At 39.9% G+C, this 16022-nt stretch overlaps 1 protein-coding gene across 1 annotated transcript; it reads left to right on the forward strand.

Moving 5' to 3' along the window:
• The first annotated feature begins 2346 nt into the window (after positions 1-2346).
• On the forward strand, positions 2347-15178 carry FGD2 (FYVE, RhoGEF and PH domain containing 2). Its single transcript, XM_089514764.1, has 14 exons — positions 2347-2427; positions 3495-3643; positions 5481-5637; positions 6884-7022; positions 7697-7755; positions 7873-8019; positions 9336-9428; positions 10566-10645; positions 10735-10765; positions 11280-11372; positions 11722-11856; positions 12265-12411; positions 13505-13648; positions 14743-15178. Exons 2-14 carry the CDS (start codon positions 3561-3563, stop codon positions 14953-14955), a joined length of 1521 nt encoding a protein of 506 aa, XP_089370890.1. The 5' UTR covers positions 2347-2427; positions 3495-3560; the 3' UTR covers positions 14956-15178.
• The last annotated feature ends 844 nt before the right edge of the window (positions 15179-16022 follow it).

Genomic DNA, 16022 nt, shown 5'->3' on the forward strand with positions numbered 1-16022 from the left:
TTTCCTCCATTCTTTTTCTCTCTAGTCATTGTTTTCCATTTTACGCGGGGTCTTTCCCCAGACTAAATGAATATATTTAAATCTTTGTTCCACTCCTGGAAAGGTGTTACACTGGTAATAACTGAGATGCTTTGAAATAGAAAATTTATCTTTGGAAGGACTACCATTTTAATAGCCTCTATTCGTCCCGTGAATGAGAGTTTTAATTTATTCCATCTATTCAATTTGTTTTTTATCTCTTTACATTTTACCTTGTAATTGTTGTCAAATAATTCCATAGTTGTTGTTTTTTTGGTCAGCCAGATACCTAGATATTTTATTTTGTTTTTCATCTCCCAGTTTGTTATCTCTTCCAATCTTTGTTCTTCTTTTTTGTTCATGTTTTTGGTTAATTGCGCTGTCTTCTTTAGATTGATTTTAAACTCTGATATTTTGCCAAATTCTTCAGTTGTTTGGAATAAGTATTTAATTTGCTTTTCAGGTTCTTCTAAGATAATTACCAAGTCATCGGCAAAGGCTTGTAATTTAAATTTGTGAGTCTTTACCTTCAACCCATTGATATTCTTATTTTGTCGAATTTCATTTAATAGTACTTTCAGTACTGTTATCAATAGGAGTGGGGAGAGAGGGCAACCCTGTCTGGTTCCTTTCTGAATTTCAATCTTTTCCATTCTTCGTACATTTATTATCAGTTGAACTGTTTGTTTTGAATAAATCTCGCGAAACCATGTACCAAAATTGTTTCCCGTTTCCATTCTTTCAAGTATTTTCAACATATAGGGCCAACTGACCTTATCAAACGCTTTTTCTGCGTCGGTGAAAATTAGCGCCACTTTTTTGTGATTGTTCTTTTCGTAATATTCAATTATGTCGATTATCATTCTAATGTTGTCTTTCATGTTTCTAGTTGGTAGAAAGCCCAATTGTTCTTCTTGAATGTAATTTTTTAGAATGTTCTTTAATCTGTTCGCTAATATCATTGCCATAATTTTGTAATCGATGTTTAATAAGGATATTGGCCTGTAATTATCAACCTCTCTTGCATCCTTACCCTCCTTCTGAATTAATGCAATGTTTGCATTTTTCCTTGAGTCCAGTATTCCATTTTTGGTTATGTCATTTAATGTTCTTAACAGTGGAGTCTTTATTTCTTCTACAAATTTTTTATAGTACAAGGCCGTGAAGCCATCTGGTCCTGGTGACTTGTCTACTTTTAATTCCTTGATTACTTGTATTATTTCTTTTCCCGCAAAGGGGCCATTTAGTATTTTTTGCTGCTCTTCACTTATCTTCTCAATCTTTTGTTTGTCTAAATAATTCTCAATTTCTTCTATATTTATATTTTTGGAGGCTCCATTTTAAAGCAGTAATGCAAATGTGAACTTCAGAGAGGCAAATTGCATCGAACAAGGTAAAGGGTAGTGGGAACTTCTTTCCGGGGAGATTCAGTACCGGCTTAGCGATTCCAGACTGGATGTACCCAGGGCAAATGAGTGAGTGGGAATGGGGCCCCAGTGTGCCAAATTCATTCTTAATTACCAACTCAGCCTTGTTAATCTGAGATGCATTCATTGGATTTAATCTAAGGACTATCACATGAGCCTCAATCTTGCCTCGGTCTTGCCATAATCGCATTATTTAAAGGGAATGGAAGCATACCAGTTTCGGAGCTTTTACTACCACACATCTCTTCAGTAGAGCAATTAGGGCTTTTTGTGCCATTGATGGCCCTGCACTTTCTCTTCCACATGCCCCCTTAAACCTGCCTTTCTGACATATGCCCTACCCTGCATGCCTTTCATTTTTCATTTTTGATCTGTAACACAATTTTGGAATTATGCGAATGCAATTTAGTAAAAAGAGGAAGAGGAGGAGAAAGGGGAAGATGAGGAGGGGAAAGAAAAGAAAGTGTGGGGGCTGCTTGGGAACAGGGAGGAAGAGAGGAAGAAAGGAGCAGACTGGCACTATATGACTACCCAATATTGAGACTACTACAGGAGCAACCTACCACACCTGTGGAATAGTGGGTTGTCAACATGATCAGCCGCTTATTGGTGGGCTTTCCTGTGAAAAGATATGTTCTAATAACACTTCAGAGGCACAGCAGCAATGGTTTGGTGGCAATGTTGTACAACATTCTCTTGCTAAAATTGTGGCTTAAAGCCCATGTGTGATAAAGTCCTTCATCATACTTAAAGTCGAGTCATTAAAATCAGTGAGACTTAAGGCCATCAGGACCAGCTCAAGTTCATTGATTTCATTGGCTGTTCATACTATGGACTCATATCCACTGTTAATTCAACCACATGATAAAGAACACCATTTCTCTTAATACAGAACACACAGGATCCAGAAGAGAAAAAAATAGCTTTGGAACTTCTGGACACTGAGCACGCTTACGTCAACTGTCTTCATCTCTTGGATCAGGTTAGTTGGCAGCATATATTTTCTGGTGACTGCTTTTTGTCAGACTAAAATATCTGTCTAATTATTACTTTCATTCACATCACTGCATGGGAAAATATGAAAACTATAAAATCTAGGAAAAGTTGCAGGAAATGAACTATAACTCCCAGAATCTCTCATCTATAGGTGTTCTGGGAGTTATACTGCAAAAAAGTAACCTTTTATATGATGATAATTCCACTTCAACTGCCATGGTTTCACCCTATGGAATCCTGAGATTAGTTTTATGAAGTATTTTAGAATTTTCAGACAAAAAGCTCTAGTGCCCCCCAAAACTACAAACCCTAGAATTTTATAGGATGCAGCCATGACAGTTAAACTGAAATCACAATACTTTAACTGGGTATGAAAGGGGGTCCCTTTGCAACCTCTAAATCAATATTCCAGAGTATGAGCATCTGTACAGCTCTTGGTTTTGATTGCACTATTGAATCTGAAATCAATCTCAGAAGCTAGTGAGCAACTGGTTGTGTTGTGTGTGCTTTGGAAATTCTGGGATTCCTACATAGTCAAATCTCAGCCTTCCTCGTGATAGTCTCCTATGCAACAGTTCTCTAACTTTCCCCTCAGGTTTCACTTCTTAAACAGTATGGTTTGTGAACACAGAAGATGGGGACTTCTCTCAGTGGCTGTCCCTAGACTCTGGAACTCTCTGTCTGGGAAGGCTAGAATTGTTCCTTTTTTGTTGTACTGCTGGCAGGTGAAGACTTAAAAACAGATGTGACAGGCTCCTGGAACCAAAGGTTTTTAAGGGAAAGGCATATGAAGGTGAAGGCAGCTGAAGGCTTAAAAAAATTCTGACAGACTTCTGGAACAAAAGATTTTTAAGGAAAAGGCATTTAAATGATGCTGTATTGTTTTAAACTGTACTGTTTTAACACTGATAGGAATGATCTGGTTTTTATCATTCTTACTTAAGCCGTTCTATGAACCATTTTGTCTGGTAAGTGGAGTTCTGTGAATGAATGAATAATTAAATAAATGAATACACTTGTATTCCTTTACTGGCTGGAAATATCTTCTTCTAGGTGTTTTTTGCAGAGCTAGTGAAGGAAGCCAGAAATGCAAAAGCATTCCCAGAAGAGGTGGTAAAAATGATATTCTCCAATATTTCATCCATTTACAACTTCCATGCCAAGTTTTTCCTGCCAGAGCTGCAAAAACGTATGGAGAATTGGTGAGTTATGGAAGCCAGACCTCTTACCTCTCTGTCCACTGCATTTCTGGGCAGGGAAATGAGAGAAGATTATGAAATGAAAATATGCTGTAGGCTTTGAAGTCTAGACTCTAAAAATATAATACAAGAAGTCTAGACATTAATATTGAAGACTTTTAATAAATGCATATGATAGTCTATGGGTACAATTACACTGTAGAAATAATCCAGTTTGACACCACTTTAACTGCCATGGCTCCATCCTGCAGAATCCAGGGAATTGCAGTTTTGTGAAGCACAATCTTTCTTTGGCAGAGAAGGCTAAAGACTTTGTAAAACTACAAATCTCAGGATCCCATAGGATGGAGCTACATTATTTAAACTGCATTATTTCTAAAGTATAGATGCACCCGATGTTATATAACAGATAAGCTAGCCCTCGAATGAAAATAAACTGCATTCATGCATTGTACAATACAGCAAATGACTAACTCATGTAAAGCAAAATATATTTTTATGTTGTTTCATTGTGGGCAGATGCAAGTGTGGCATTTTTGCAGTCACCTTTATAGGCCTTAGGCACTTATTATGTTGCTGATCATGGCATTATTTCTATTTATGTGCATTATTGGGAATATTCTAGGAGAGTCCACCCATAAGGATAAAATCTATAAATATAACCAAAGCAGTTTACTTGACATCAATGCTGCTATAGTTTATCATGAGGCAACAACCTTTTAATTTAGGTAAGTATTTTAATAGATTTTACTAGTTTATGCTGTCATTCTGTACTCATTTCTCTGGGAATAAGCTTCACAGAAGTCAGTGGTCTTCACTTCTGAGAAGACGTGTGTAGCATTGCACTGCTAAATGAGCAAGTGCTAGTCTGTTTTTAAAGTTTCAGCATTTTAGGTGACATTTTGTTTTTGGGTTTTGTTTTGTTGCATCTGCATATTTGTTTATTATGTCATAATTTGCTTTGAATTCTGATATAATGCAGAGAAATAGTTGTTGTTGTTTTTTTTTAAAAAAAAAATAAACAAATTAATTTTCCTTCCCAAGACATTTTGCTCCCTGAGGAATAGGAACAGATGGAATCCCCTTGCTCCACAATGGCATGTTCAGAAGTTGACCAGATTTCTTATTTTAGCATGGGTAATGGTGCAGTGCTCTCCTGAAGGAAACAAAGCAGGGGACACAGGTCAGGCCATATGGCCCATAGAACCTTGTACTCCAAAATCTTGCCATCATCTCTGCCAGTATCTGCTCCTGGTGGAACTGTCTCTCAAGTCTTCCACAATGCAGAAATAAAGCAGTTTGACGCCACTTTAACTGTCATGACTCCCAACCTGTGGAATCCTGGGATTTATAATTTGGTGAGATATTCAGCCTGGTCTATCATAGAGTTCTGTTGCCTGACCAGACTACAAATCCCATGATCCTGTAGGATAGAGTCATGACAGTTTAAGTGGTTTCACACTGCTTTATTTCTGCAGTGTGGATACACTTGCTATCTGGCTAGTAATACAACTGGAACCAGTTGAAACAAACCCTATATGAGGACATTCATTCAAGATGCGTGGGGGGGGGGGTTTGAAAATGTTAAGAAAAGGGCAGCTAGTAGTGTTTACGCTGTGTTATTTTCATCAAAATGTGGATGGCTGCTTATTAGAAGCTGAGCTGCATTCATAAAAGATGTATGAAGCTGTCACAAAACAATGCTAGTGATGCTTCATCATTGCTAACTAAGGCTACTGAAAGAGACAAATGGATATCCTCTCCACCCCATTCCTTAAGTCTATTTTGACTGCCATCAGTAGAGGTGCCAATGGCAGGCCTGTTCTCTCTATGACTACAGGGAGACAAATCCCAGGATTGGGGACATCATCCAGAAGGTTGCTCCTTTTCTGAAGATGTATAGTGAATATGTGAAGAACTTTAACAAGGCCGTGGAGCTAATCACCACATGGTCTGAAAAGTCCTTGCCATTCCAGGAAATCATTTCACGGATTCAGGTAAAATGGTTGGGTTTTTAACCCAAGAGCCAAGTGTGATGTAGTGGTTTGAGCACTGGACTGTGACTCTGGACGCTAGGGTTCAAATCCCTGCTCAGCTATGAAAACCCACTGGGTGACCTTGGGCAAGTCACACTCCCACAGTGTCAGGGGATGGCAATGGCAAACCTCCTCTGAAGAAACTTGCCAAGAAAACCCTGTGATAGGGTTTCCATAAGTCAGAAATGACTTGAAAGAACAGAACAACAACTAAGCTTTTTACCCAGCTTGGTTTCCATCAGAGATGCCATCCAGGGCATGGATATCTATGTGTATATATGCATCAGGGCATTTTGGTGACCCAGGCAAAAATGACACGCTCTTTCTTATGCTACTGTCTACTTTCTTCACAAATTATGCTTGGCCTTATGGCTGATGTCCTCTATTCCTGTCTTGAATGTCTTGAAAGTGCTCTTTGCTGGGATGTTTGGCTCCTCTGTTCTTTCTGTGTTTCTTGGTGAGTCCAAGACCCCATATGTCATGAAGTTGTTTTTGCTTACCTTGTATGTCTCACTGGCAGCCTCTGATTCTTCTTCCCTGCTTCAGCACCTGATTCTGGGATGTCTTGCTTCCATATGAGCTCAAACGTTCCACTCTTGCTCCAGATCCATCTTTGGAATGACTTGCACTGAGTCATTAAGTCTTCTCCTTTTTTTATTATATCATCAATACTTGGTGAAAAGTCATCTTGGGTTGCTAAGTGGAGAGGCAAGCCACACTACTGTGTGCATGTAGTTTAGAGATGTGACTCCTTGATTAATTTGTCTTCAAGAATTAATATTTATAGTAGTTTTCTCTTGCAGTGAGAGAAAACAAATATTCCTCCAAAGCATTTCACTCATATTTGAATGTCCTGAAGTTTTGTGGAGAAAAAACACTCCCCTTCCCCCATGAAACCCATTTTCTAAGAAGGAAACTAGTTTCCTGTGTAGGAAGCAGTGTGCAGAAAACAAGTCCTAACCCTAACCCTTGTTTCTCTCAGCAGAATAATACTGCCACAACACTTCAGGACATTCAGCTACCGGGCTGTTACTGTTAATGTGATTTCCTAATGAGAAGCTTATCTTTAAACTCATGAATGAATAATAACAAACATTCCTTCCACCCCTAGTATAGTTGTATGTTTCTGCATGCATACAGTATATACATTTACACAAAGTTTTCATTGCCATGGCTTTGTGTTTATTTTCTGCTTTTTCATGACCAGAAACAGGAGATATCTGCCAACTTAACCTTGCACCATCACATGCTGGAGCCTATACAGAGAATCCCTAGATATGAACTCCTTTTGAAGGGTTATGTTCAAAAGCTACCTTTGGAATCACCTGACCGGGAGGATGCACAGAGTAAGAAGCCCATATAATCTGAAAAGGGTGCAAAAAAAAGAAAGCTGGAGAAATTACCAAGCTAGGGGAGACTGTCTTTTAACAATACACATAGATGGACAAGTTGAGATGCTTTAAGGCTTTCATTGCAGTGTTGTGGGTATAAAATTATCCTTCCATTCTTGGCCCTCTAAATTTCCGTTTGAGCCATAATTGCTGTAGTATCTTGAAAATGTTGAGAGTGGAGTAACAAATGCCTATTCTGGCATTTAGAGATCCAGCAGCATTTGGGGGGGGGGGGGGGGGATAAAAAAAATCAAGACCCCTCCCTTTTTTCCAGGAGAAAAATTGGAAATTTGGAGGGATATGGAGGGAAGCTACAACATATTTTCTCTGTTGTCTACTGAGACAATATCGCCTGTGTATATATCATATGTATACAACACTCCAAGTGCATTTCTGCACTTATTGAACTAGAAAGGAATATATTAGGGAGCCATCAATGCTGATGATAATACATTATCAGAGAGTTCAATATTTTCTATGTTCAGTTAAACTCTAAATATGCTGCTAGCCAAGTCCTTAAGACTGTGCTCGCACAAGACTTTTCCTTTTCAAATCAGACATTTTATTTTGTTTATAACAAAATTTGTGGTTACTGACTGTGTAAAAGAGCATTCTTTGGTCCTTTCTAGAAGCTTTGGAATTGATTTTCACAGCAGCCCAACACTCTAATGCTGCTATTGCAGAGATGGTGAGTGCCACTTACCCCCTCTAAGTGCCTGATACTTCTCATCCAGTTTCAGTGAGAGAGCATGGTAGCAGAGCAGTTATTTCCTATCGTTTATACTTTATGTTGGTCCCTCCACAGGAACGGCTCCAGAACCTCTGGGAGGTGTATCACAGGCTAGGACTTGAGGATGACATTGTTGACCCTTCAAATGAGCTCATTAAAGAGGGACCCATCCAGAAAATCTCTTTCCGGCACAACACCACAACAGAGAAATACCTGTTCTTGGTGAGATATGTTTTTTAAGGTTGAGGGATGATAGAACAAGATAATCATAATACACCCTGGACCCCAGTTGTCCAGAGCAGTTAGCATTTGAAGTGAGTTCAGAATGGGCCAGATGTCAGTGTGATGGATAAAATTAAGGAGTTACATTGTCCACAGAAATGTTACATATTTGGAAAGGGTAGTTATTTGAACCCAATCTGTATAGGAGGGATGAGGAATGTGTGACTGTTGTTGAGTGGCAACTGCTCACATTTCCTGGCTATTGGCTGTGTTGATGAGGGCTGATGAGAGTTGCAGTGCAAATCTGGAGAGCCACAAGTTCCCCACTCTTGCTGTATGGCAAGAGTGAATAAAGTATGGCCTATAAGCTATTTTTCTGCACCCCAAAGTCCTCCAACCCCTTCTTTAAAAAAATGATCATCATTTTCAGCCGATTGTTTGTCTTCAAACTATAAGGCCACCATAAAAACATGTAAAAAACATCTTCACCCAGTGCCCCAGAGCTCCTCATCACCCCCCTCCCCCCAAAAAAACCTCACTTTTTGTCCATATTCTGTGAAGCTCATCTACAGGTTTGTGGAAAATGGGCCTCTTGAGCCTACACAGTTGCCTATCTCTGCTGTACACACATTCTTGATGGTGTAAGACAAAGAGATGCACTGGGTGGGTTCTTCTTTGAACCATTGTGTCCTCTTTTTGGGGATGTGGAGATATCTGCTATGTATGTATGTCAGTTTGTGAAGTGTTCTCATTCACTTTGTCATCACTAGAATTCTCTTTCTGAAGTTTTTTTTTTCCAAGCTAATAGATTTGAGAGCAAATAATATGCAAAGCAATACACGTTTTTCTACAAAGTGTGCTAAAATGAAGACATTTATGCACCTTTTTATACTCCAAAATGTGCTTCTTCTCTCCTCTTTTATTATTTGCATCTGCTTCATCATCATCCATCATTTCAAAATATTTTCCATAGACATGTGCATAAATATTTCTATAAATATTAAGGGCATTGAATCCTTCCAACCCAGCCACATTTTCTATTGAGAGAAGGAAATCTGGCATCATGAGGCTGCTGTCCCTTAAGAATATGGAATGTTTGGTACCAGCAGATTCTGGGCAGATTTTGAAGCATCTCTACTCCTTTCCTGTTCTTGTTTTAGAGTGCTTCAGTTATTCATTTCTCTAGAGGGAGAAGTTCATTGGGGCAGCTATATTATGCTCTGTTTCATTTGATGTTGGCACTTTCTTTCTTTCTTTTTTCCATCTAGCTTTGTTCATTTGTGATGTGTGGTTTTTGTTGTTTTGCTTCCCTCAAGTTTAATAACCTACTGCTTTACTGTGTGCCCAAAGTCATTCAAGTGGGTGCGGAGTTTCAAGTGCGAAGCCGGATTGATGTGCAGGGAATGAAGGTCAGAACATTTTGTTGTTATCTTCATGGGCACTGCAATTCTCTGTATCTAGTCAGAAGTAAGATTCATTGAGTTTAGTGAGATTCCCCCCTCTCCAAAGATTGCAGCTGGGCAGAACTATCCAAAGAGAAGAGTGGAAAGAAAATTTATCACAAAGGTATAACCAAAGCCCTCTGGCTCATGCCAGAAAGGCAGAATGTAGGAGGATAGGGACTGCAGAGAAAATATATACATCATATCCATAAACTGGCATATTCTGCCCCCAAACCTATTCTATGGATTTGTTTAAGTAACACAACAACAAAAACAACAACAACAACAACAAGGTCCTGGTCCCTCCTGTTGGCAAGGACTGTGGAGATGTCTATGCCTGTAAGAAGGAGGCCTGAAAAAGTAGGGCTCCCTCTCCATGCCCTGAGAAGGGGCGATCCATACAATCTTGGGGCCAAATAATGGAAATGTTATTCTTCTATAAAAACAAAAATCCTTTCATGCTTATCTGCTCAAATATTTTGTGAGTGCTTTCTCCCAGTGTTCGTTCGTTCATTCATTCATTCATTCATTCATATATATTTACTCTCCCAAACCCTCCCCTTTCAAACATTCCCACAGTGGCTAACAATATAAGCATGCAGAAATAAAATGTGACATCAGTTAAATAAAAATACATCACAAGAGTGGCAGAAGGTATCTATATAAAAGAACAAGAGCAGTAGCTTTCCCCCAGAGGCATTACAATGTAAATCTTGATTTTTTAAATATATATATATATATATATATATATAATCAAGATTTATATGTGTGTGTGTGTGTGTGTGTGTGTATGTGTGATTTCAAAAAGTCTTGAAAGTTTTTTTGTTTGCTTGTTTAAACTTTAAAAACTGTTCCAGAGAAGAACTCAGTCTGACAGTGGCAGTGAAGATGATGGTCTTCTTGATTGTCTGAAAGACCAGCCAACTGGAAAAAGGGATTCACTTAAGTTTAGTGGAAGAGGAAGATGGCATGTTAGTTCAAAGCATAATGACCACAGTGGAGTCACAAAATAAAATGATGTCTGTCTAGATGTGACATCTGTGGAGAATCTAAGATTTGTTCTATGTCATCCGTGCTAATTCTTTTGCTCCTGGAAACCTGTAGGTCCGAGAACTGAATGATGTAGAGTTTCCTCATGCATTCCTTGTGTCAGGAAGGCAGCGGACTCTAGAATTACAAACCAGGTAACAGAACAGAATTTTTACAAAATTATACTAGCAAAGAAACATAGAACTCATTTTCTCTAACAGATTATTTTACTTTTTATTTGCAGATCCCACGATGAGATGAATGCCTGGATAAAGGTAATTTATGCCACAGTCCTTTTAAAACTAACAGGAGTACTGGCCAGTAAAAGTATCCTCAATAGGTCAGTTACTTCTCCCCTGAAATATTCTGTACTCCTCCTAGCCATCTGCACCAGTCTAAACCGTCTATCTTGAGAAAAGCACTAATAAAATGTCTTGTAAGATTCTAAAGGAGCAGTTCTCAACCTTTGGTTCTCCTGATATTTAAGGCTCCAGAGCCTTAGATTCTTGGACATTGACCAAGTCAAGTGGGGTTCCTGAGAGTTGAAGTCCAAAATATCTGTAGGACCAAAAGGCTGAGAACTGCTGCCTTAAAGGCTATTTGGCACAAGTATTTGTAAAACTGCAACCCATTTCTGGAGTAAGTCAAAGCAGGGGAAGAAGGTCTATCCCTTCCTGATTACTACTTTTAAAATCCCTTGTTGCCTGTATCCTTATATGTGACTGGGGAAGATGTGGCTTTCACACATAGCTTGACCTAAGCTTCTTTTCTATTTTACTGCTCCACCAGGCATTCCAATCTGCCATTGACAAGAAGGAGAAGAGGGAAGAGTCCTTCAAAGCAGCCATTCAAAGGCCAGAAGCAGAGACCCAAGACTTGAATGTAATCCTTTTGATACCCACATCCAGTCCTCTTGCCTGCACCTCATTTCATCCTTGAAACTTTTTATTAATTTTCTAATTTAAGGCCACCTGTGGTTCTTCCAGAACTCATAACCCCAAAAAGACTGATAGACCATACTGAGAACTAGAAATGTTGTGATGATAGGAGGTGAAAGAGGGAAAGGATTGGGGTCTGCAGAAAAAGGAGGGCTTCTAGGTTGGTAGAAGTATGCCAGGCATCACAGGTGAGATGTCAGGCCAGGCCTTCAAAATTAAAATTATCACAGCAATCATTATTGCCAGAGAGTCCACAAGAAAGTTTGTTTGATTCCAGCTCTCTTCTCTCCCAGACATACCAGCCTGAGGAGCTGGGTAATCGAGCTCCTCAGTGGATAAGAGACAAGCTGGTAACCATGTGCATGCGTTGCAAGGATCCGTTCAATGCTATCACACGCAGAAGACATCACTGCCGGGCCTGTGGCTATGTAAGTAATTCTTTTGGGTAGGACAATCATGGAAGGTACATAGAGTGTGACAGTCTGAAAGCCTACTGTTGAGAATTAGACACTATGATTACTCATGGCTGCTCCATCCATATCTGAGCAGTGAGGACACTGGCCAAACTCTTTCGTTCTCCCTTCCGTTTTGCCTAAGGCAAGGTTGGGCAAAGTGTGATCTGTGGGCCACATACATATGGCCCACCAGATCTATTAGTATGGCCTCTAAGCCTCTGGAGCCCTTTTAAATGCAGAGCCCACAAAGCTAAGGCTGTGCCATACTGCTTGATATGCCTTACCCTAAAGGCTTGTCAACTGCAGATGGGAACAGGGGGTGGAGTTCTTCACCAAATATCTTCTCTTTGAGCTACCCTTTGGTTCCCTACCTGGAGACAGGTGGTGTGTGGCCGCTGTTCCAATTACAAGGCTGAGTTGCAGTATGACAAGAATGGACCCAAACGTGTCTGTATGGAATGTTACAACTTCTTGACGGGACATTTGCTGCATGATGAGCAGCATGGGAAGCACAAAGGTATTCTGGAGGTGAGAGAAAAAGCAAAGGTGGAATGTTTTTGTTCTCTCCTTCTCAGTCAGGAAACTAGTTTAGTCTCTCCCCCACTATTCCTTTACATTTCCAGCGATGACATGGTCCTTACTGATCTCTGCTGGGATTTCGTTCTTGCTGCTGCTTTATTCTGATACCAGGAGCTGTGTACCTGGCAGCCAAGTTCCAACAATATTCTACAGATAGCAAATGATGTTCTGCAAGGAACAAACTATGAAGAAGAGATGCACAACCCCTAAAAGTAAAATGTGCAACCATTAGAGTCATAAAGAATAATGGAACTCCAGCACATCCTCAGTGCTTCTAGATGTGTACTTGCAATTTGCATGTTTATTGCAGGAAATACCAATGAAACATGATTGCTTGAGCGGAGCTCTGAAAAGGAGGAAGGACTCTGTCTGTGGTACTGAAGATTAAGGCCAGTAGGCCATGTTTTGTTCCAAATATTGTACTATATGGTACTGTGAACCGCTTTGATCAGACGGAAAAGCGGTATACAAATAAATTTTATTATTATTATTATTATTATTATTATTATTATTATTAAATAGAGTTGACCCATTAAATCAATGGAAACTTGGTGTACTAGTACTCATGCACATTCCATTGATTCAGCATGGGACTAATAATCATCAGGCCATACCACTCTGATCACACTTGATTTCATTGGATCTCAAAAGCTAAGCAGGGTCAGGGCTAGTTAGTACTTGGATAGGAGATCCCCAGGGAATAACAGAAATTTTCTGGCAGGACTAGGAAAGATTCCTGTCTGAAGCCCACAGTCACTTTCAGGTAGAGTTGTCAGTACTTCAGTAGATGGACCAATAATTTGATTTACTACAGGCCAGGTTCCTATGTAACACTTAGGGTAGACCCAGGAGGGCAATAGAATGGCCCATGACTTTATGCAGCTCCTCTCTGCATAGCTAGTTCTTCCAGGACTACCTAGTTGTGGTGAAACAGACAATCTGAAACAGCCTCTGCCAACTCTGATTCTGTGAGTTGCCATTGGGATGCCACTAGGCTAGGGAACATTAACAGAATGTTTTGATTATTTTGTTTCACTGACAGAAAGGATCTGCAGAAACACCAGGGCAGAGTCTGATGTGCAGCTTCTTGCAGCTGCTGGACAAGAATGGAAAGGGGAGCAAGAGGGGATGGTTTGTGATCCCACGAGATGACCCCCTTGTGTTGTATATTTATGCTGCACCCCAGGTACCCTTTGGCTTATTTTATTTTAAAAATTTAGGGTGGAAACACAGGTGACTTAGAACAGGGAAGAACAAGTTCCAGAGGTTCAGCGACCAAATTCAAGGCCCTGAGATCTACTGTAGGCTTCACTAGTCCTCCCAAACAAAAATTGACATAGTTGAAAGCTGACCCTTGTTTTCTAAAATCATTTTTGTGAGAGAAGGAGGCTTGCGGGAAAGCAAGACACAGGAGGGCCCTGTTCTTTTCTTTTCTTTTCTTTTAAGAGAATCAGATTTCCTGGAGGCTTTCAGGTATGGTAGAACATTTTTCAGCCAGTTTTATGGAGGGAGCAGGAAGGGCTTTGCTGGGTTTGGAATGGGTTTAGAATGCACCTTATGGGCCACAGAAAATGAACAATTTTCTAGGCATTTGTAGGTCCTCCAGCACAAATTTATGGTCAACTTCCAGGGGATATTAACCATAGAATTGTGCTGGAGGACCTAGAGATTCCTGCACAGGTGTTCCCTCAGGTTAAAAAAGGTTTTTTTAATTTGTGGTTTTTCCACTTTCACGGGGGCCTTGCATCCCTAACCCCAGTGAATGTGGAGGGCCCACTGTATATTCCACTTTAATTGCTTTAATTGGCAACATTTCATGGAATCCTGGGATTTCTTCTTTCGGCAGAGGTATTTAGAATTACTAGCCAGAGAGTTCTTTGGGGCTTCACCAGACTACAAAGCCTAGGATTCCACAGGATGCATCCAAGTCAGTTAAAGTGTAGTACTATAACTGTATAATATGGAAGGGACCCTTGAATAGATAAAAGTCTGGAAAGGGAGTTGAGTACTCTCTGCATACACAATTTCTCTGCTTAAATTATTGTACCCTGTTAAGGTTGCAATTGACTAAAAACAAGCAAACCAACAAAAGCCCACAATGGAAGAAACATGTGACAATTGTGACAATTTATGATTAGTTTTAGACCTTGTGAAGTCAGCACTGCCTGGCAAATTGCTATACATGGGGTTTAGGTTTTGTGAAATCAGTTGTGAGACATTTGGGTTAGGGAAGGAATCCTGTATTTGAACCTCTTATTCTTACTCCTCCCAAAATTTCAGGATGTCAAAGCTCACACCTCCATCCCCCTTCTGGGCTACCAAGTCAAAGAGATGCCTCCAAGTGACACCCGTCACATCTTCCAGTTGGTACAGTCCAAACAGGTCTATACATTGGTTGCAGAGACAGAGGACCTGAAACAGCAGTGGATGAAAGCCATAGCACAGTCAGCCCGTGGTGAAGAAGAGGAAGACACATTTGATGAACTGGAATAATCAGAGCCTTGTTGTGATATAGTTGCATACTGTGAGCCACTGTAGCATATATGTGAAAGGAAAACATGCTTGCAATTACCAAATTTTTGCTGTAGTAATATTTTTCAATTACAGGCTGAGTCTCCATTATCTGGAATTCTGAAACTCAAAATATTCCAAAAAAACAAAAGTTTTTTCATGGGTGGCTGAGCGACATCTTTGCTTTCTGGTGATTTGGTGTACACAAACTTTGTTTCATGCACAAGGTTATTAAAAATATTGTATAAAATTATCTTCAGGTTATGTGTACAAAGTATACTTGAAACATAAAACAAATTTTCTGTTTAGAGTTGGGTCTCATCCCCAAGATAACTGATTATGTATGTATTTGCAAATACTGGTATTCCCAAATCCCCCCCCCCCCCAAAAAAAATCCAAAATCCAGAACATGTCTAGTCCCAAGTATGTTGGAAAACAGAGACTCAACCTATATTGGTTCAACCATTTTTGCATGTCATAGTATTTCTGCCTAGCACCGACTTCTCTAGTTTGCTTCTGAGTTTGTCATGTAGAATTTGGACCAAATGCATCAGTCAAATCATGGTGTTTTGTTGTTGATTCAATGGGAGATCTCTAAACATTTGCCAACATGCTTTCCCATTCACATATGCACTCAATTCTGTACACTGATACAAACACTGCTTTCCACACGTACTACACATGGCTTTTAAACCACAATTTCACTGGGAAGGAAGCAGCTTTGGTGATATTTATTGCATAATGCTGTCTCCCACCCATAGCTGCCATGCCCCCTACCTATCTCTTTACATTCATGGGGGAAACCTGTGGATGACATGACAATCACACAGTGCCCCAGGTGCAAAAAGTCATTACCAGGGCAGTTGTGTAATCACCAGTCACATGGTGTCAGTGTCTCCTCTTCCCTCTTTACCACCTTCCCCTTGCTATTCTCTCTCCCCCCCCCCCCCCACACACACACTTTTTTGTGCAATTCTGGGTTTCTGGAGCCTCAATTGAAGTTTTGAAAAATGTTTTAAAGCTTAAATTGTGGCTGCAGAACTCTGGAA

Source organism: Sceloporus occidentalis, unplaced genomic scaffold (assembly GCF_023333645.1).
Source record: "Sceloporus occidentalis isolate IW3139 unplaced genomic scaffold, rSceOcc1.0.p SCAF_3, whole genome shotgun sequence".
Taxonomy (NCBI): Eukaryota; Metazoa; Chordata; class Lepidosauria; order Squamata; family Phrynosomatidae; genus Sceloporus; species Sceloporus occidentalis.

What these genes read in the sequence shown, in the direction of transcription:
- FGD2 (XM_089514764.1), top strand. Translation starts at nt 3,561, where the DNA reads ATGATATTCTCCAATATTTCATCCATTTACAACTTCCATGCCAAGTTT. An exon ending in ATGCTGCTATTGCAGAGATG is followed by an intron (nt 7,756 to 7,872) that starts GTGAGTGCCACT and finishes GTCCCTCCACAG; the next exon opens with GAACGGCTCCAGAACCTCTG. An exon ending in CAGAGAAATACCTGTTCTTG is followed by an intron (nt 8,020 to 9,335) that starts GTGAGATATGTT and finishes GCTTCCCTCAAG; the next exon opens with TTTAATAACCTACTGCTTTA.